Genomic DNA, 22,979 nt, shown 5'->3' with positions numbered 1-22,979 from the left:
TCCCATCTGAATTTGAGGTATTGTGTTGATTCCCACAAAATGGACATATAAGTTTTTGGAAATCTCAAGGTTTCCAAACATACCAGACATGTCCTGTTGTGCTACAGGGAAATGTGTCAAAAATGATGTACATGAATGTAGATATTTTCTATTTGATGTAATGCTGCAGCCGTAAAACAATGGCATCTTGGCTTTGAACATTTCACTCAACACAGATGTGATGTCATGACATCATCGAGGACTTCAACTCATCAAAAGTCAAGAGGAAACATTTGTAAATGTGACTTTTCCATTAAAAAAAAAACATAAATCTGAATGACTAAAAACACAAATCACAATAAGATGTAATATGTATTTAGTTGAAATGTATAATATAGAGCCACACTTTCCATTTTAAATAAATTATTGACTAATTGCCTATTGCTGTGGTGTTCTGGATGGGTTGCTAGGTGGTTGCTAAGGTGTTGTGTGTGTGTGTGTGTGTGTGTGTGTGTGTTTGGGGGGGTGGGGGGTGGGGGGTAGAGTCTGCACGGTGTAATCAATCAGTTTCATCCGGCTCTGGATGATTACCACCAAGATTAACTGAATAATCTGTTTCTTCATGGAGAAATGATGCAGTGCAACATTTAGGGGAATTCTGCACCATTATAACACAGACATGCCTCAGGCCAACATCTGCTATTTTTATGATGATGGTAAAATATGAAAAACATCTTCCGCACGCTCAGATCTATGTAAAATTCTTTATTACATCTTCCCAGTGCCAAATTATCAAAAACATGCTCTCTCAGATATCACATACTCTTGTAGATGCTTTTTAGGTTTGTGTTTTTTTTTTTCCTTTGATTGAAGGAATCAGGCTAAAATATAGGATACTGTTGGGAGTAAAGAAGAAAGTGACTTTCATGTAAGTTAGTGGAGTGCAAATATGGCTGAATAATGAGACGACTCGGTTGGAAAAAAAAGTAAAAAAAAAAAAAAAAAAAATCATTCAGCGTGTCACTGGAGAGGGGAAATCCCACTGCAGTGCGCCTTTAACACGTCGAGATACTGAATAAGCCTGCAGCGACATCTAGCGGACAAATAGCGTATAACCTCCTCACCTGCCTGCCTCGATGGTGCATGGAAGAAAAACTAATTATCGCACTGAAAAGGGACTATAGGTCGGCCGGTGGATTTGTTAAGAGGCTTTTACTTAATCTTTTATTTCAATCAAATTTAAAGCGATTTATGTTCACCAAGCCAGACCAGCAACTTCCCTAAAACAGACTGATTGATTACCACAGCAAATTGACGTGATGGCCCTTATTCATAGACAATTTCAGCCTGATTTGCGCTACAGTAAAACGGATAATTAACTCCTCGATTCTGATTGGCTGCGTCATGTTGAAAAAAGTATTTGACCCAGTTAAAATCATGTGTAAAAACATGTCCATGGAAGTCAGGGCTACCTGTGTGGCTTTCGCTGCCACCTTTTGTCGCGACTTTTCAAGAAAGTATGCATGTGAAGCCTGTAAAAGTCACATGAGATTTATTCCTTCCTTAGTTTAGTGAAGTGGAGTCTCTGTGGGGAGCTGAGCAAAGTATGGGAACTGTTTTGCGGGTAACATTTAAAGGGGTTTCCTGAACACTGTTGTCCTGTTTACTTGGCAATTGTGTCAACACCGTCTTACATACACAAGTCGTGGCCTCAAGGGTTGCCCAATTAAAGCCTCACGTCTGTGCGCTTGATATGTCATTTTGCAAGCGTTATCTAACCCGCCCATGCCCATGGCCATGTGTGTGTGTGTGTGTGTGTGTGTGTGTGTGTGTGTGTGTGTGTGTGTGTGTGTCTGTGTGTGTGTGTGTGTGTGTGTGAGGGAGGGGTATCTGGGTTTGGGGTACGTCGCACACCGCCGAGCTCCTCCTCCAGGCTGCCGTCACCGGCGTAGGAGCAGCTCAGCACCGCCGAGCCGCTGGCTGCTCCTCTCTGCTGAGGGAAGGCTGGGTCCAGGAGAGGCGCCACACTTCCCCTTGGTTACTGCGCACGGTTTTGGCCACAGCCGCTACCGACATGGCCTCCGACGGCACGGACGAGCGATCACCGCTGTTGTTGGCCCCCAACTCCGGGAATGTCACCCCCACGGCACCCCCGTACCTGCAGGATTCAAGTCCCCGAGGTAAACACACGACAGACAGGCTACCCCCCGCTTGCATGCTGAATCATTTTGGGCGTATCGGGTTGAGCAACGTTTTGTGCAAGTGCGTAAATAAATTGCAGCGGACAAGGGCATCGGTGGAAAATCAATCGGCAGAGGAGAAAAAGGTGGAGCCTGCACTGTGAGAACTAGAGCAGTGGGTTAAGGGAAGGGGCCTACAATAACAGCCCCGTGTTTCTGCTGCAGAAATGCTTGAATCACGACTCGCTAGGGCCGGCTGGTGTTGTGGTTCTTCACCAAAAAATGATATCAGCTGTGATATTTCACGCAGTGTCGCAACTCGGTGGTTGATGGAGAGGAAATTGCCCATTGCAGATGAAGACGAGCTAGCAGCCTTTTGTCCCAGCAGTGTCCAGCTGCAAATCCCCACATGTGCCTTGTTTGTGGATGGGATCAAATTACAAGCACTGCAGGAAAGATCATAATGTGTATCATTCAAAAAAGCTATTTATTTTCATATCCATTTAATGTTAAATGTGTATTTGCTCATTCCTGTTTATAGGGGGAGGGGCCTTCCATGGGACTGCTAAGAGTAAATACAACCTAAAGTCTAACAGATGGCCTATTTTTAAAAGGCAGTTTTTACCATTCATATATGTTTTAGCCATGCTGCAGAAAATATGCACAGTCATAGCCTGAAGACGCCCCACATTTTGCTTTGTTAACAGCTCAAATGTAGGCTACAGCACCATAATGCACACAGAGCTCGAATAACCTAGGCAATTACATCTCATTAGTCATAAACCCAGCAGGCCAAGGATGTCAGTGTCAGGACTGGCCTCTCCACTGAGTTGATCTTGATCAGATTCTTAGTTTGTGCAGCATAAGAGTAAAAACAGTCATGTTCCCCAGGGAGAAATACATCACATGTATTTTTCCTTGTCTGCTTTGCTTGCAAGATTTGAAAGCAAGCTAGAGATGTTACCTGAAGTAACATCTGTGGTTAGCCTTAGAAAGCTTGTAATTCTTAAAAAACATTGGATTCATATCTTTTGTCTCTTCTTGTTTCAGCAACTTGACGGATTACAGAACCAACTAATTAAGAAAATCTGAAATAAATCTGGTTTCAGACAGACCAGGGTGTTGACAGTTTTCTCTGTCAAGCAGGGGATTGAGTCTGCTACTTGTCATGGGACTCTACAAACAGCATTTCCTTGCTTTGCCACATAACTAGTTGTTCTTGAGCAAATGAATGCATTCATTGATGGTATAATACTCTAAGAACATTTAAGGACGAATGGCTAATGTCAAAGAATTGAATATTGAAAGTGAACATTTAGTTGCCTTGTCGTAGTCTAATCTGCAGAATTCATTATTCCCCACTGGATTAATTACAAAAACTTAAACACTGGAGTGTTAGGACCTATGAAATGACAGCCTGTTTGGTTGTTACACTACTGAGCAAAGCTGAAATGAATGCAAGTATATTTCATGGCCTAGTTTTGCCCTCCCTCCTGTGCAGCCTGGATTATGGCTAATTCCAGTTTCTTTGGGTTTTTCTGGAATACAATCCCCTATCAAACAATGTGTAAGAGGGATTAACGAGAGCAAAAGAGGGACACACGACTGAGCTGTTTTCCTGAAAAGTCACGGCTGTGAGGGTTGCTTACTGTATGTTGAGCTGCTGAAACTTTGGGCCGTGTTTCCTCTCTTGAAAGGATGATGCTGCTCTCTCAAATATCGACTGTATTTAGGAATTGATTTGGGAGGATGAAATATTTGTTGTGATTAGTGAACAGAAATGAGAAGAATTGATGGATCAAATAGTAAAGGCTGCTGACCGGCTGACTGTATGCATGTCTGTGCCGTCTACAGTCCTGAATATTGTCAGTGCAGAAACGCTCCGTGACACAGCAGTGAGGCATCATCACTCCTTTACCTCACCATCAGTCTTGACTCAGCACTTCTCCACAAACTCCTGCACCAGTCCAGTAACAGGTTGAATATGAAAACCAGATTCACTTTTTGCTGTACTGCCCCTCAGTGAGCAAGGCTGCTATCATCCATTGCCTGACTCATCGGCCAAGGTTATTGCTGGTGTGACAGTAATGACCTTGGGTGCTGACTTTGATGCCACATATGTCATCACAATGTCAAAACAGCTACACTTTTAAATTAATAGTAAATATACTGATAATGATGAATAGTCAGTGTGCTCTAGTGGCACACATAACTGTTCAAATACACATTTATTCCCATTTAAAACTAGGGATTATAGGGAAGTCATACTGTAAGATCCCACAAGGGTGGGTCAGGAATCTGCTCCATTTATCCCCATCCTGTACAGTGTTGTGTGGGAATTGTCAGCTCAATTCTGAGTCATTCAAACAAAACAGAGGGGAACTCACCCTAATGACCATTAACATTTCCTAATCCTTTTTAACACGCCATTGTATCAAACCTTTGCCAGGACATCGGCAAATTGGACGTTCCTGAGCAGCTGGTGTCTGCATACCAGCCAGTCAGTCAGCTGCTCAGCCCCGCAAACCCACCGGTCACTCAGTCAGCAAGGCACCCGGTCAGCCAGCCAGTCGGCTTTGCAGTCAAGCCGGCCAACCAGCAGCTGAGCCAGTCTGTAGTTCAGCTACCTCTTTAGCTGGTCAGTGAGCCTATCGACAAGACAGGAAGTGGTGGTGCTGGTGGTTGTAGTAAAAAGCGTTCTCATCTTACCCCTGGCTCAAAGGGCGCAGCCTCTGCAAACCTATCATTCATATATTGTGTTTCAGCCATATGTTAGGGCACTCACTGGCTCCAGTGCAGAGGAGAGGGGAAAGTAGGCCTCTCTGTGGCTGTTGGAGATTCACTGCTAAGAGAAAGACTTTCTGGTTGTGTTTGTATTTATGTTGATCAGCATTTTCTTACAAATTGGATTTCTGTATGTGCTGTACAGATTGTAATACACTAGAATAGAGTAGAATCCAAACCATAATTTACCACTCAGCACTGAAATCTTGTACTGGCATTATTGTTAAAGGGCCACACCAGTGATTTTGAATGAGTTTGACCCATTCACTACATTTTACCCACATTTTATATTGCAATAAACCATTTTGCAAACCATGCAGGCGGTACTGAAAATTTCACAACATATAATCAAAATCCCTTGATTTTTAAATTTGAAGTTTTGGATGAAACACATAATGTTCTGCCTCTGTGGCTAATGAAGTTGTCAACATCCACAAACCACAGAACTGATAGTTGGCTGTTTAAGCCAAATGATTCTCTGGGGACTATTTTCTGGTGGAGAGACTGTATCACTCCGCCCACTTCAAGTCATCAAAACACAACAGTGCTGCTGCTTTATGGAAAACTGATGTGGACAACTTTATTATGGCAATGGAGTACTGATGCGAAGAAAGTTTGAAGTCTCTGAAAGTTCATTTTTATATTGAAGTGGAATGAATGGACCCCAATGGCTGGATAAAAGAGAGAAAAAATGATACTGAAGTTAAATCAGTCTAAAAGTCTAAAATACAAGTCCTTGCTTTGGGAAAAGATTAACAGAAATGGGAAGTATACTATTTATTTTGTAGATAGTATTTGGAAAATGCAAAATCACTGGTATGATCCTTTAAAGTCACAATGAAGCAAAACATCAACCGTGCTATGCAATTCATTTTAATGTGACAAATAAGTGTACACTGCGGAGCGTTTCGACTCAGTGGAGCCGATGAGGCGATAGGCACCGGGTCCCGGGACACAGTGGGAGTGTCCAGTCCTTGGCAAGGTGTGGCTGTATTTCTGCTGAGACTAGCTAAGCTCACCCAAATGGCGACAGGCCGTCCCATCTGTGCCTGTGGATTCATCTGGTTGAGTGTCAGTGAATCTCAGTGCCAGTGTCACTTACCTGTTGACTCGCCCCATTATCCCATTCAGAGTGAGTCAAGAGGGAATTTGGTCGTTTGTCAGCAGAGATTAAACGGTGATAAACTGAAGAGTCTCTGAGTTTGTTCTGCGGTTTGGGATAATGTCTAACTCGGTGTTTTTGTTGAAAGCCAAGGACTTTCTAGTATTTTTTAGACTTGTGTAGTAACTCTGTAATTACATTGTATGAAGAATTTAGTTTGTATGATCTGATACAAAGTGACAGTCACAGTGCAGACTAGCCTCGGCTGAGGTAGAAGCCACACCAATGCCCCGGTTCTACTTCTAAACTGAATACACAGGCTAGATGTTTTATGATTTGTAATGGGAGTAATGTGTGTGCAGCATTGCAGTCCGTTCAGCACGCTTTGTCACATTTGTATCAGAGGAAGAAAATGAGGGAGAGAAGGCATAGAATGAATTCACAGATTAATGAACTGATATAACTCAAGGTTGGGTGAAAATGAGGGAAGTGAAAGAGGAGGTTGTGGGTTTCGGCTGCAAGACCTTTTTGCTGTATAAATGGCTGCTGTCTCTGTGACAGGCAGCCCTGTGGTTCAGACGAGCTCCTCAGCTTTATATTCAGCTGCAGCACCTCACTGTACACGGAGCGAAAGTGCCTCGCAAAGAGAGGAGTGAAGTGTACGTAAAGAAAGCATGTATGAAAGAGACTTAGCATGAAGAATTAAATGGGAGGGCAGGAGTGGTCAAAGAACAAGCACAACCAGAGGACTTACATAGCATAGGACATGAAGTGTGCTAGTAACATTAAGACTACTATGAGTAGTAAGAATATTCTAGTGGCTGATGCAAGTCCTTGGATTAAATGCATTAAAACCCCTGCAAAAATGTGGAATGTAGGCTAATTACATGAGGTTAATGTGGGATTAACAGTCCAATGTTCATTTGAGTAGTGACTGTAGTTATTTCACTCCCACGTGCAGCCTTGTTCATGCATAAAGAGGAATTGTTTAAATTTGTAAAGGCCAGGTTTTTGGTCAGGGTGATTGATTTGATGGCTTTATTTAAAGTTAGCGGCAACTGAATTCATTATACACCACTTTATCCACTTTATTAGATCCACCTGTTCAATCTAATGCAGTTCAAGGCAGCAGCTCTGCCATAAATTCTACCTGGTGTGAGGTGTTGCCAATTTTTTGTCCTCCGTATTTATATGCAATGAGGGGGACAGAATATTGGAAACATCTCTCAATAAAGTGCAGTCCAGTACAACAGCAGCACTAGGCTAACTATGAGCTCAGTGACAAACATAGAATTGAATTAGCACCTCTATTACTGTGACAAAAAGAAAACTAGAAGCAGAAAAGTAAATTTTAGGCAGAATATTTGTATATTAGATTGTACAGGCGGGCCTAATGAAGTGGCCACTGAGTGTAGATTGGATTCAGTCATTGATTATATATATTTTCAGTATGTACAGTCTACAGTTATCAGAACTTCAGAAAACCTTGGAAAACATAATAATCTCATGGATAACTGTTGCGTGCTGTAACACTTGGCATGAGCAGTGTTACATTTGCCAGTAGAAACTATTTAGTTTTTTTTTCTCCTTAGTTTTGTTTTATGAACTTTTTTTCCCCCCAGATGTTTTTTATTAGTCCAGCATGGACATTATGAGACAACTGTTTATATCCACCCATGTAATTGTTATCACGCACACACACATACACACACACACACACACACACACACACACACACACACACACACACACACACACACACACACTTGAAAATACATAAATCTATCAAACTATTTAAGAAGTTAGGTATAGGCTTTGCTCAGTTTTCTGTGTCACAGCAAGCTATTTTATTCCAAAAGATATATGAAAATCCACAAAACACATTTTTCCAATGCAGTGCTTGTGTGAAGTCGCACAGCACTAATGTATTTCACTCGGCCTCTTGTGACTTTGTAATAGCAACATAATGCTGGAGATTTCACAAAACATTCAAATGCAGCGATACGGTTTGTCTATTTCAATTATACTTTGATTTAGGGGGTAAATGAAAAATGTAGCAGCATGGGTTCTTTTCTTCTTTAGTAAAATAATCAAATTTAATCCCTTTCCACCCTTATTCTGGCCTGTCTTACAATCACATCATAATATAACCATGAAATGCCATATCTGCACAATCGAAAACAAGCCTTATAAGTTACAATAAGGGTATTTCCCCAGTTGGCCACCAGTGGACTTTACTTCCATCGCTGTGGTGCATCTAAAAGAGTCCATTGTTTCTTTGTTAAACATACAGAGGGCTACGTGGCTTTTGACAAATGTAAGAGAGTCACATGCTGAGCAATCAGAGCTGTAGATGGGCTGTCATGCGTTTGCACCCTGTATGGGCAGCGGTGTAACCTCATATTATGAATGAAGCGCTGACTCTGTCATGGGACAGAAGAAAAGAGTCTTGATATTTCCTGTTTTTCAGGCAGGGAGTGAACGTCTCACAGAGGGTAATAACATGTAAGAGAGTTAATGAATTTGTGTGTTATGTGCAGTTTGAGAAAAGTAGATTAAAGCAAGCTTCTGTATGCAGTTACATTGGAAAAAAGTTACATAGAGACTCTTGTAACGAGCGCTCCAGAGTCCATGATGAATTGGTGTAATCTGCTAAACCCAGATCAGAAATAAGTCTCGAAATGTTACTTAAGTCGACCAATACTTCATTTCTGAATTTTTTTTTCCCTCAAAATGCATCATTCATAAAGGATCCGGTCTTAAAAGTGCAACCATTTTGGCAACTGAGCATTTAAGTTACCTGTATTTTGTTAATCAAGTGGGATAATTTGTTTTCATTTTGCACAGTTGCATCAGTCATTCTCACTTCTTGTCGCCACTCTTTTCTCATTATACCCAAATAAAAGTAGCCAATAAAAGTAGAGATAACACATAGTGGATAAAAAAAAAAAATAAAGGCAAAATAAGAATGGACAGTATAACATATCAGATGAGATGTCTGAGCTTTAGATTAATGAGACTCTGTTGTAAGGGACATTATCAAATTACTTAGTGTATATGCATTTCTATACAAATACAAAAAATGCATGGCTGCTCCTATTGAGCATCTACCATAAGGTGAATTTACCATGCTGCCAGTGTTATTCCAGATCCAGTGTTTGATCTCTTCAGCCATCGCTGCACATACATGAAGTAAGCATTAGCTGAACATAATCTCTTAAAAGACGATGTTGTGCTGAACAACGAGGGGTCAGCTCTACTGATCGTAGATTATCTTGTACTTGTTCAGCTGTTGTGAACAATTTCCAGTGTATTCAAATGAAATCACTGACCTGAATACATGCATGCCAACAAGACCTGCCAGTTACAACATACACTCATCCCAAATGTCACTAAATATTATGAAAAACATGACGGTAGAACCATATCAACTGCAAATTTCAATCTGTTTAACCCACTCAGGCATTTTACTGACAACACCAGGCTGTGCATTTGGAAGGTTTAAAGGAATACTCCAACGTTTTGAGCAAAATACTCTTTTTGTGGCTTACCCAGACTGAGACAAGATGTTGGATGCTATTTTCACCTCTGAACTTCCAGTGGTTTGGTCCCGATGGGTAAGCATTTCGTGTTATCTTAGCATAAAGACTTGAAGTCTGTGGCAGTCATTAGCCTGGCTGAGTCAAAGTGAAGAAATAAACCTGACAGCAACTCTGAAGCAGTCTTATTTACACAGTGTATAATGCCTGTTTGAAGAACACATCTTGAAATGGAAAAAAAAATGAATAAAAACCAAGAGCTGTTTAGGAGAAGTTAATTTGTGCCAGATCTACTAAGACACTACATGGATAAAAGTATTGGGCTGCACCTATTATTATTATTGAATTCAGGTGTTTCATTCATTGCCATTGACACAGGTGTGTAAAATCAAGTGCCTGGCCTTGCAGTCTGCCTTTACAAACATTTGTGAAAGAACGGCTCGTTCTAAAGAGCTCACTGAATTCCAGCATGCTGCTGTAAGAGTAATGTAATAGGATGTCACTGTTGCAACAAGTCAGCTGGTGAAATTTCTTCCCTCCCAGATATTCCACCATCAGCTGTAAGTGGGATTATTGCAAAGTGGAGGTGTTTAGGAACCACAGCAACTCAGCGACCAGGGGGCAGGCCACATACTGTAGTTACAGAGCGGGGTCACCAAGCGCTGAGGCTCATAGTGCGTAAAAGTGGCCAACGCTCTGCTGACTCAATAACCGCAGAGCTCCAAACCTCCTCTGGCATTAACATCAGCACAAAAACTGTGTGCTGGGAGCTTCATGGCATGGGTTTCCATTGCCGAGCAACCGCATGCAGGCCTTACATCACCAAACATAAACGCCAAGCGTCAGATGGAGTGGTGTAAAGCACACCGCCACTGGAAACGTGTTCTGTGGAGTGATCAATCACACTTTTCTATCTGGTGGTCTGATGGACGAATTGACTGCATTGTGCCGACTGTAAAGTTTGGTGGAGGAGGGATAATGCTATGGGCTTGTTTTTCTGGCCTCGGCCCCTTAGTTCCAGTGAAGGGAAATCTTAATGCTTCAGCTCACCAAGACATTCTGGACAAATTTATGCTTCCAGCTTTGTGGGAACAGTTTGGGGAAGGAAGGCCCTTTTTCTGTTCCAGCATGACTGAGCCCCAGTGCACCAAGCAGCTCCATAAAGGCATGGCTGGGTGAGTTTGGTGTGGAAGAAACTGACTGGCCTGCACGGATCCCACAGAGGATGAACTAGAATGGAGATTGTGAGCCAGGCCCTCTCATCCAACATCAGTGTCTGACCTCACAAATGCTCTTCTGGATGACTGGGCAAAAATTCCCACAGACCCACTCCAAAACTCGTAGAAAGCCTTCTTAGGAGAGTGGAAGCTGCATAGGAGTACCAACTCCATCTTACTGCCTCCGGATTTAGAATGGGAGGTCATAAAAGCTCCTGTAGGTGTATTGGTGGTCCAGTATTTTTGTCCATATAGTGTATCTTCAGTGGTGTGCGGATCAATGCGATAGACAGAAGGATAAATGTGTTCAGTGGTTACAGTTTTACCATCTTTTTTTTTAATTCAACATGTTTATTATGTTATACATTGTGTAAAGACAGCCTCAGAGTAGCTGTAAGTTTTTTTTTTCCCCACACTAATAGAGATAGGCTAACAACTCCCATAGACCTCAAGTCTTTATGCTAAGCTAACATGAAATGCTACCCATAGGAACTGACCCACTGGATGTACAGAGGTGAAAATGGTATCAAACATCTTGTCACAGTCGCGGTAAGTCAGAAAAGGGTATTTTGCCCCAAATGTCGGAGTATTCCTAAACTGCACATAAAAACAAGGACCTGTTTACAGAAGTGAAACATCTTTTGTACATCATCTGACTTAAGGACCGGTCTAGGGGAAAGGGAGTTGTTTTTTGAAGTGAAAGCCGGCTTGACGTGGGTTTGAGGGTAGCTGTGGCTCACATACAGAAGACGGGGATATCTCACCCCAGCTAGAGCCCTCTTCTTCTTCTTCTTCTCTCATCACATTTGACCATGAAGCTCTGTAGATGCATGTTGTCTGCATATGGTTAACAGTTTACTGTGTGTCATGTCCTTTGCCCCTCCTCCCCTCCTTCTCAAAGCCGAACTACCTCCTCCTTACACAGCCATTGCCAGCCCCGATGCCGGCGGCGTGCCCGTCATCAACTGCCGCGTCTGCCAGTCGCTCATCAACCTGGACGGCAAACTGCATCAGCACGTGGTCAAGTGCACCGTCTGCAATGAAGCTACGGTGAGTGGGGGGGCGCTGGTGACGGGTGTACTGATGATCCTTTGTGTTGACGTCGCACAGCTGTAACTCAGTCTCTGTCAGGGTGAGAGGAAGCGTTTAGCGTTCGGCCTCCTGTCAGACGCCAAGCAACGCTTGTTTGTCTTGAGACGCTTGTGATCCCTCCTCTCCTTTCTTTCTTTCTTTTTTAACTGATTGTTCATCTCTTTCAGTTGCTCTCTCTCTCTCTCACACACATACACACACACAGGCACATATATAGAGTGTAACAAGGTCAGAGTTCAGGGTATGCCTCAGTGACGACAGCAGGTGGATTGTGGGTAGAGTGTCAGTGTTTCTGCTTCGGTCTCTGCTCTCCCTGCCCAGGCCCGTATCTCTCAGGTTGACTTGATTTTATCTTTTATACTCATTTATTATCATGTATAGTATATTATAGCTCAGTCTGAAGTTCCTGTCCAGGTGAAACAGCAGCAGAGTCTAGTTGTTTGAGAGACCAGGACCTGGATCAAGTCTTATCTTTACTCCTGTTTTGTCATTTCTCCCATTTTCTGACACGTATCTCCAGTCCGGTGGGAGTTGCCAGATAACACTGAGAGGCAATCTAATCTTCCTTGCACATTGGATTTAGTTTTTCTTGCGCTATCTGCTGGCCCACGTCATATATCATCTTCAGATCAGTCCACATTGAAATGGGATGTGACAGCGTTTAGATTTGAGATGTTAGATATTTTTATTTCAGCCTTTTTCCATTTCATTTTAACACACATGTTTGTATTAGCTGGCTACCAGTTTGACACAAAGTAAATATATGAGACACCTCGTATTGATTCACTCACACACACTCTTTTTAGCCGTGTGTGTACCTAAGATGATGATGTGATGTACATTGAACTTTTTGTCTCACACTCATGTTTTGAATTTTATGGTCAAGTATTGTTTTTTCCTATTCTGACAAGGTGTAGGATCATTATGTTGGATTTATGCCTCAGAAATTCTCATCCCAAAATGTAGACAGATACAGTTAAAACTCTTCTGTCAACAAGCATCCACCATGATGCAGTGTTTTTTGGAAGGACACTGGGGGTGCAGGTGAAAAGAAACTTTCCCCATGGGGTTGGCTGCCAGTTTCTCAACCCATTTGTCATCCTCCTGTCGCCCACGTTTGGAGCGTGACCCAGATGCCGGGTGACTCTGATCCATACTGACATCTATCAGTCAGTGCAGTGATGAGTCTCACTGTGACTGGGATGTGCTGCCCGTGTCCCGGCCTGCTAACCTGCTGTGCTCTGACAGATGTGTCAGTGCGGCTGGAGGCAGATGCTCAGACCGTCCTGGTGGGAGAGCAGGGAGAGCGGATGGATGTCATTACTGTTATCACCAAGACCCGGACGGGGAGTGTTTGGTGTTGAGCCGCCATGCACATTAGATCAGGATCAGCAGGAAATGCAATCTGTATCACGAATCCTGCGATTTACGTTTACACATAAATATTTCGCAGTTTAGTCCAGTTCCAGCCCAGGCTCTGTTAAGCTACATGTGGGATTTACTGTAATCTGTGCGTCAGATAACACAATGACTGCAACAAGCGCAGTATAGGACCCACACTGTTGTATTTCTTGACATCTGAAACCAAGCCGTTTTCCTCGGTCTTGTGCACAGCTAAGAGGGATTGGATCAATCGCAGCCTGGACAATTAGCCCTTACTGTTGCTGGTATTGACGTTTTCATTGCATCAAGACATTAAACTGACTCAACAGCCATGATGACTCAGCAATGTTTACAGCACATCCATTACTTTTTTTTTTTTTTTTTTTTAAATCAAATATTTATCAGTATGGTTAGGTATGGGGTTACTGTCCCTTTATAAAAAAATGGCTATCAAATGAATAGCAAATTAAAAGTCACTATAGGAGAATCTGATATGATCAAGCTGATCCAATAAATCAGAGACAAATTGGTCTGTTTTGCATTTTATCCACAGTGAAGTCGGACCTTCTGCTCTGTTCTGTGGCGGCTTTATAATCTTCTCTCTGCTCGCCGCTTTCACAGCTTTGTTGTCCTGTGTCATGTCGTACGTTTCCGGTGTGCTGATATTTATACGTCGTCTTTCAGCCCATCAAGAACCCTCCCACGGGGAAGAAGTATGTGAGATGTCCTTGTAACTGCCTGCTCATCTGTAAAGACACGTCCAGGAGGATAGGATGTCCTCGACCCAACTGGTAGGTGGCAGATAGCAGGCAGACAAAAGTGCAGCTCGAGGCTGGACTGCCAGCAGAAAGTACCGGAAAGTTTTTACTTCACAGTTGCTGCATGATTTGTATTTTTCCAAAGCCGAACTTCAGATCATGACAATTGAAATCCATTTGATTAGGAGTTTCATGCACATCTCAAACTATTTGATGTAGTTGAGGTGCTCTTGATATATCTTGATTGATAAATCTTGCATTGTTTGGCAGTCCCTGAAATTGTCAAGATAAAACAAGAGCTTCTCAGGTTTGTTTTGTTTTTTCAAGTATCCAGAATGTATACTACTCCTGTTTTGTCTGGATTGTAATCATTATCCGGTATCAGATTCACAGGCTTCCTCCGCCATCATTTCTGAAAAAAATAAGCAGACCTCGGTGCTTAAATGAAAACTTTAAGGGGTTGAATGCAACAACAAGCCAATAAAATAACATGAGACTTATCATATGAACAATTTATTTGAAATATGTCTGATCTCAGTGAGATTGCAGTGTGTTTAACTCTCACTGAGATTCTGTAGATCTCCTTAAAAAATGACTTTTAATGTCTTCTGGGTGTGATGTGATGATGTAGACCTGTGGTTTTGAAAATTAAAATGAGTTTACCTTTTTTGGTGCAAAACTGTCCTGTGGTTTGCTCTTTCTAATAACAAAATTTCAAATTCAATGCACTGCCTGCCTGCCAGAAAGTGACAGAATAATGTCCACAGTATAAATTGTTAACATTAGTTTTGTGCTTGAGTGTTGCAATGTGCAGCAGCGAGCCTGTTCATTGATTTTGACCCGAGCCACACCTCTTCCCTCCCTCTGAGTCCTCCTCACCTGGGTCTCTCTTTGCCCGTCCCACAGCAGACGCATCATCAACCTGAGCCCGGTGATGGTGATCCCGGAGGAGCAGCCCGCCCAGCCGGCGCTGCCCGTCCAGCCAGAGGGGATGAGGGTGGTCTGCGGTCACTGTGGCAACACCTTCCTAGTACGTAAACCCGCCCACACGACCGGGCTAACCAATCACAGACCTGCCTGTGTACAATTCTGTTGCGGTGCTGTTGTTGGTACGTGCATATAACTCCTCTTGCCTATACAGTGAGGCAGAGACAGCAGGAGGGTTTTACAATGTTAGCAGAGTGGTGTAGTGATACTGGGCGGCTAGTTGTATATGCATAGGGCCAGTGTTTGGGGAATACTTGAATTTCAATCAATGCCAAGCACACAAAAGAGCTATTATCATGTTCTGCACTCGCTGAGCCATCTGTTAGCTTTACTGAAATGAAAGCCTCCATCCTGTTGCAGATTTTGGCTGACTGAATATAATGTTTGCAGATAGCTGGCTTGTATTTGCTGCAGTTTTCCCTCTCTCTGCCTGGCTCATGGGAAAACCAAAAGTCCGATATTATTGCTGTGTTGCAACATCTGGTCAACAGAAAGGCCGTTTCCCCGTCTAACCCGTGACTCCATTAGCCTTTTTCAGATCAGACCCGTCTTAATGGAAATCATCTTCCCCACTCTGTGTCACCCTGTATCGAGGATACTATCAGCGTTCTTGACATGCAACGCGTTCGACATGTTACGCTCGCCTTCTGATCTGGGTTAATACCTCAGACTGTTGTTAAGCATCTTTTCTTTCACGTGGCGGTAATGAACCAACACAAAAGCCTGCCAAGCATCTCGGTAATGTAAAAAAAAAAAAAAAAGATGCTGAGCACTGGCCTGAGGCGTTAACTCTGTCTGAGACAACAGGGACTCGCATGTCAAAAGCGGTGGTGGTTTCGTCCTCTTAACATGTGCACGTTGTCGCTTGTGGCGTCTGTAGGGCAGTGAGGACGCCAGGTCATCCCAGCCACTCTCTGGCCTCTCCAGCGATGGCTCTCCCCCAGCACAACAACAGGTTGAGAAAGCTGGCCATACTGGTGGACATATTAACAACAGCCTAACCCTGATCCAAATCAATCTGCGGCCTAATTTTGCACTGGTGATAATTTTGCTTTTTACACATCTGGCTTTGAAGAGAGCTTCGGCCAAAGAGAGCTGATTTGAATAGACGAGTCTGGCTTCGAACCAGGGGTCAGCATTATGTTAGAGGCCAGGTTCTGCACGCTTGCACCCCGAAAATGTCTCTCATGGGCTGGTATGCTTTGAAGCCTGGTGTCAAAAGCCACAGCTTTCATTTTTATCATGATGCTGATATGTGATTTGATGAACCTCATCATTAACACTAGTTTTTAAACATCAAACCGCTTCATGGAAAAATTACATATAGACCTAACATATTGCAATAGGTAGCTGCTAAATTAACCCCATACCTTTTCCAACCCTTTAGTACCTTCTTTAATGCAGGAACATGTTTTCGAAATAGATGTAGAATTTGTAAAGCACCATAACTGCTAGTTTAAAATCAGCCGGTCCTGTGTTGATTCTCCTAAAACTAATGTAGAATTTTGTGTAAAGCATTTCCTGTGTGTGTATGTGTTTATGCATGCATGTGTGTGTGTGTGTGTGTGTGTGTGTTCCTCCCTCTGTATGTTGCTAACAATACTCTTATCTGTTTCCTCACAGTGGATGGAGCTCCGGTTTAACACGCTAGCCAAGTGCCCCCACTGCAAAAAAATGTGAGTCCATCAAACCTGCAGAGAACATTATGTACACAGTGAGGACAGTGACCCAGGCCTGTTTTCTCTCCCCAGCGCTGCCCTGAAACATGGCACACAATTCACTTCTTACCGAATCAACTGAAAGTTACATTTTAGCTGCTGTTCATTTTCTAAGGTTACAGCGTTCATGCTAAATCTGCAGAGAGAAACTGTGCCAAAACATAGTTTGATAAAAGGCTTTTCATCATTTGGGCTTTGGAGACAATCCAAGCCCTGAAACTGGAAGTGACTCAAGTCCACCCTTGCTGGGAATACTGGGCTGGTGTGCGGCAGCTTCTCGCAGGTCTCAGCGCTCACAGCCGTCTGGTTCTTGTCTGTCCCACCAAAAGAACCAGACCTGATTGCTTTGTGTATAAACTCAGAGTAACCCGGTTGTGGAGGTCTGGGCTCGGGCTTTGTGCTTCTTGGACCTTTCCAAGACATTCCCAGACATTTGTGGAGGCTAATCTAGACGTGTGACAGGAATTACTGATACAGGAACGGGACCAGGGTTGGAGTCCCGGGGTGGGGTGGGGTGTGAAGGGGTGTGGAAGGGGGTGGGGGGTGACACCAGACACGCTGTCTCTCTCTCTCTCTGTCTCTCTCTCTGCTGGTCTCTGTCTCTGCCCTTCAGCATCTCTGCTTCCTTTTGTGCTCAAGTTTCGAATCTCTGCCTTTACTCGCCTTGTCAAACTCGGTCAGAGTATCCCCTCTCACTCTCTCATAATAAACACAGAGGACAGTTGGTGTTATATGATATTTGATGTTTTCAGCCCATGTTTGTAAGTAACTGATACCTCCAGTACAGTAGCACTTTCCCAGAAGAAAATCTCCAATTAGTCAAAGAGGTTGTAGTATTTTTTTTCTGTCCCATCTCTCCCAGTCGGACTGATGTAGCTGAACTCTGAGAAAAAATATTGTAAAGTAAACATTGAATACATACTAGAAAAAATTGAGGGGGATTTGATTAACCCTATTTTCAAGTGATGGGCTTTTTTTTAGTGCTTGGCAAGAGAAATCCAGTGCACCTCTTAAAGCTTAAATATTAAAAAGCATCATGTTAGAGCAGGTCTGTTCTACACATGGCATTAAAGTTTTGCTTATGCATTCATGGCACTGTAAGGGGCTTTGGATAAATACGTTTACCTGTATTTCTTTTTTCAAGCGGACTTGCGAAATTGTACCACAGATAAAGAGTGAGAAAGTGGAATGGAGACCAAGTTAAGCAGACAGAAGGACAGATAGGGTCTGACCCAGCAACAAACACACAGTGAGATAACCCGAAAGAGAGGAAAAGAGATGGGAGAGGAGGCGAATGCAGGAGGCGGAGAGGGTAAGAAACGGGGAGATTAGGCAACCCTAAGCCATCTGAATACCAGCGATTCCTGAAGAATGTTTGAGTCCGGTCACATGAGAGGCATGTGAGAGCTAAGAGGGGGAGCTGGGAAATAAAGTAAAGTAGTAGTGAAGTCAAAAAAAAAAAAAAAAAAAAAACTGATGCTGCCCTGGGTGCTGAGGGCCAGAGGACTCATGAACATGTTTGTACGGAGCCTAGGTAGAGCTCGAGGGAAATGAGCCGGACATGTGACTGGCCACTGGCGCTTTCATGTGTCACATAAAAAGGAGAAGTGAGAGATTTTGACTTCATGAGACTGACGGGGCGCTTCATGAGTGCAGCTCCTCATGAGGACGTGAAGGGCTTGCACGTGCTAAAGTGTTTCCCTACACAGGATTACACTGATTTCTGTTCCTCGGCTCGGGCTGTGACTCTTACTTCTGTTGTTCTGTAATACCCATGATTGAATAAATGTTTTTAAAAAAAAGTTCCACATTTGCATGCCTTATGTACGTTTGCCTTCTTTATGTGTAATATCCAATCCTCACACACTGATTCATCCCTTTTCCCCATTTTGTTCTCTGTTTGTAGATCATCTGTTGGCAGTGCGCTCCCCAGGAGGCGCTGCTGTGCTTATATCACTGTAGGAATGATCTGCATTTTCATCGGAGTGGGTTTAACTGTAAGTGCTGCTTTTCTCTTGTTCATTTTAAATTTTTTGATCGTATAATTGGGAGGGGGGTGAAAGAGAAAATGGAAAAAAGAAAGAAACTGATGTCACATGCACTTATTACAGTAAACACCGTTATGTCCTCCAAAAACCCACATTGTTCACTCCTTCAGTGTATCAGAGTGTTGTAAAGCTTTAAGAATATATTAATGTAACCATATTAGAATAATAATGCCTTCCTAATAATTTCATAGGATTACAGTGGTTGCCTAGTAACACTTTCATAGAAAGTGTCTGAGTCTGGCGCAGTTTGTTCTCTGTGGTTGTCACGTTATCTTTAACGTTTCTAATTAAATGTTGGTAATTGATTTCTGTTGTGTGCAAAATAATACAATACAATGGAACAGAATAGAGAATTAGGACACGCTAATTTAATTTTATTGATTCCTCTCTGGATAAATGAATTGACATGAGGTGATTTAATGATTAATGATTAAACCCTCTTATTATCTTTAGTGTTTTGTCAGTTTGAGCCCATTCAATGTTTAATGTCTCCAAAGAATGAACTTTTTTTTTTTTTTTGCTTTATTAATGACTTCATTTAATGACTTTTCCTAATTTAATGAGGACAAGTAGGTAAACATGAAATTAACATGATGATAGGTTTTCAGTGTCCTGCACACATTTTGTACACATCAGCGTTTCTTTGCTTTAGCTGTATAAACCATATAAGAAAGATCAAGCTTTTACACAAATTAGTTTTAGTTGTTTTGGATGACACTGAGGAACTATAACATGCTGTTTATGCCAATAGTGCAAGAACCAATGACAGACATTTGGGAGGGAAAAACTTGATTCCTGCAGAAGCTTTGATGTGTAAAGGAGGCAGAGTGGGGGAGGATATGTTTTATTTAAAGAGGGATTTAGTCAGCAAGCAACAAAGTACTTGACACATAACTTGGGTAACAACTCATTATAAGTTGTTTTTTTCATTTTCTGGAGGTCTAAATTAGTTGAGTCAAATCGAGAGAATCATCAGAGACACACTACATCCAGCTCACTCCCTGCTTCGCATCGCACACAGAACACGCTTTTTCAACAGCTTCTTTCCTGCTGCAGTGAGACTCTCGGCCAAAACAAAATAACGGGCATAGTGCAACATAACCCATTGTATTATATTATATTGTCTCATGTATCTACTTATCTATTTATTTAGTGTATTTATTATATTGTCTCCTGGGCCTGTGCAATGTTTACATCTCCTCCTTTTTTATATAGGGTTTTATGCACTTTATTCTTATAGAAGTTTGTGTTTTTATAGATTTATGTGCCTTTCTTGTGTCTTTTTTTAACTTGACTCTCTGAATGACCGCACAAGAGTTCCTATGTGTGTATGCACAAATGGCAAATAAAGTTCTTGGATCTTGAATCTTTAATCGACCCCAGCTGTTAACAAATGTTAGTAAATTTGAAGGTAAGAGGATAGTTAAAATGAAAACTGATTATTCTGATTGTATAAAAGTATGTTCAGTGCTGGTGATTCCTGTAACACACACACACTCTCTCTCTCTCTCTCTGTCCTGTGTACCAACAGGTGGGCACTCGGGACTTTGCCAGTCGTTACAACGCCACCTACGTGTCCTGGGCGTTTGCCTACCTGCTGGGACTCATCTGTCTGATACGGGCCTGCTACTGGGGGGCTATCAAAGTCAGCTACCCGGAGAACAGCTTCGCCTAGAGTGGGCCCGGCTCGGCACGGCCTCGCACGGCTGGAAACAGAACCCCCACTTTCAGTTTATTCTTCATCTCGTTCAGATTTCTGACGGGTCGTGTTCAGCGGAGCGGAACTTGTTGCAGAGTGTCTGGACGGGAGGGTGTGGATAAGATGTTAATGTGTGTTTTTGTCCACTGTGGGGAGCATGTTGGGACGTATATGTTGTGTCTGCCGTGTTTTTCCAGAGTTTTGATTCGCTGAACAAAACCCTCTATCTGCCAGTCAGTCCCCTCCTGGTCCACTAGGACTCAAATCCTGCCCAGGTTTTGCGGAAATCCTCCAAAATTCAGAATCGAGACTTTGAATTAGCGCGCTAACTTGTAAAATGTGATTTGTCTTTATTTGACGGTTCCAATGCCGATTTGATCAGTAGAGTGATAGGTAAGCAAACTGGTTGGATTTGGTCTCTCTGGACCAAATTTATTCAGCAGCCTGACGGACATGATGGTACCCATTTGATGTACTGCGTTTTGTTACCGACCAGACCAAAATGAGACGACCTCCTAAGAACAACTTGCCCATTGCACTACGATTATATGCAACTGTACGTGTTGTTTTGCTGCTAGTTTACCCCCAGCTACAGAGAGCTGCATATCCATATTGTATTGTAACCATTTACCTTGCCTGTGTACACTGACAACATAGTATTGCTATATGATTTTAACTCTTGAAATGATCAACTTTTAAAAGAAATCATCCTTAAATACCCATGCGTGCCAATATTGCTGCCCAGTATTAGTCGAGAGGAGCATCTAATCAAACGGAGCTTGTTTCTGTCAAGGTGTTCAACATTTTTGTGCCATGCTGTTTTTAATCCACTAGAGCAATAACCCTTTTTATTTGAGTTATTTTTAACCTTATGTGCCCTACCTCCTTGTGTCCATCGCTGCTTTTATGTTGCCTTCTCACTGGTGGAAAGTAATCTCGAAACATGGTGACTCACGTTTGCATGTGAACTTGTTTATTTTCAGACACAGAGGTGATGATTTTTTTTTAAATCTTTTTCTCTTTGGAAAGGTAGCTGAAGTGTATGATGTTCCTGTCTTGCTCTTAGCTCCTTCTCCCTGTGATTTAGAATGTAAACCTCCTCCCTCGCTTACCGCCAGTCTCTAACCTCCAGTGAAACCTGTGCTAGCTAGCGTCGCTGTAGGCTGACTCAGCATCCTGTCTCTTGACCTTGACCAGTGGGCACAGTTCAAACTTCTAACCTTGTTCTGAATGTCTCGATGATCAAGCAGAAAATAATATTAAAAGAAAAAAATAATAAAAATACTCTTTGTATATAGTTCAAATAAAATACTTGGAAAACTTTAGTGTGAGGTGACAGGAAAAGATGGCTCTTGGGTCTTTTTAAAAATGATAATTTATCAATAAAATACAGAAAACGTTCATGGTGCGGGCCTGCTGTGTGGTTGCTGGTTGTGATCATGTTTTGACTTGAAGGTGAAGTCAGGGGTTATTTCATGAGAGTCAGTGCATTAATTTTTCAGGGAACAGATACCTTATTGTGATTCGCATTACAACTTCATCTATAATGTGATCAATAATTCACTGTTAAAACCGTTCACACCTCTCCAGACCTGCCACTTCATGGTGCGCAGGCTCTTCACTGCCCACCGGTGGAACTTGATGGAAATTCAGGCTCTGTGGTCGGGCTTTATTCAGACCCACAGACCATTATTTTAAACCTGAATTACAGGGAAATGTTTATAAAATTATGATTCTACATATTGTAATGGTGCAGCCATAAAACAAAGCATCTTCCATCATTTTCTATACCTGTCTATTCTAATCAGGATCGTGAGGCGGGCTGTCCCAACATGCAATAGGGCCGGTTGCCAGTCCTCTGCAAAAAATGGCATCTTGGGCTTGATTATTTCACTCAATGTATGTGTGATGCATCTTCAGTGAAGTCAGCAGATACAGAATATGTATGTGACGTTGTACAATATGGAAAAAATCTACCTTTGAAGGTACAGAGGGGTAAATTTACGAGTAAATCAAGAGTTTAAGGAGTTAATATAATCATCCTGCAGTAGTGCTTTATTGTTCACTCTTCATTATCTTGTCATGGAAGCACACAGGCAATATTGCTGCATGCACAACAGATCAAAGTGAACATGATAAACATTTTAGCCATTATAACAGAATAAGATTGATATTTTATCTGTAATGAATTCAAAAAGCCTGAAATCATGTTCCCCTCAATAATGGTTCCCATAGGTTCCCTTTGGTTAATAATTAACTCTCTGTATGGAGTCCATACAGTGGCTGTGTCCTGGGTGTGTGCACAGTCCATGAAGGGCACTTTGACAGCCGTGAAGGACAATCTGCCCCCCCGGGCTCCCGCTCTGTCCACATAAATGTGTTTTCACAGCGTATAGTCTGGGGAGAGAAACCCATTCACGGGTATGAAACGCTGCCATTGATCCTGTGACATTATTTCAGAACATGTGGATTTGTCCCCAAAAAAGCTGCGGC

General features: G+C 42.4%; 1 protein-coding gene across 2 annotated transcripts; it reads left to right on the top strand.

The window, feature by feature from the left end:
• Positions 1-1,859: 1,859 nt before the first annotated feature.
• On the top strand, positions 1,860-21,887 carry pip4p2 (phosphatidylinositol-4,5-bisphosphate 4-phosphatase 2). 2 transcript variants are annotated; one of them, XM_030064289.1, is made up of 7 exons: positions 1,860-2,159; positions 11,727-11,851; positions 13,961-14,067; positions 14,941-15,064; positions 16,645-16,697; positions 18,646-18,736; positions 20,319-21,887. In XM_030064289.1, the coding sequence occupies exons 1-7, from the start codon at positions 2,054-2,056 to the stop codon at positions 20,460-20,462; spliced, it is 750 nt and encodes a 249-aa protein (XP_029920149.1). In that variant the 5' UTR covers positions 1,860-2,053; the 3' UTR covers positions 20,463-21,887. The 2 variants fall into 2 exon arrangements, with proteins under 2 accessions (XP_029920149.1, XP_029920148.1); XM_030064288.1 differs by having other exon boundaries at positions 11,703-11,851.
• The last annotated feature ends 1,092 nt before the right edge of the window (positions 21,888-22,979 follow it).

This window comes from Myripristis murdjan, chromosome 11 (genome assembly GCF_902150065.1).
Source record: "Myripristis murdjan chromosome 11, fMyrMur1.1, whole genome shotgun sequence".
In the NCBI taxonomy this organism is placed as follows: domain Eukaryota; kingdom Metazoa; phylum Chordata; class Actinopteri; order Holocentriformes; family Holocentridae; genus Myripristis; species Myripristis murdjan.
The sequence above is the reverse complement of the archived record's forward strand: the minus strand, read 5'-3'. Positions and strand labels throughout refer to the sequence as shown.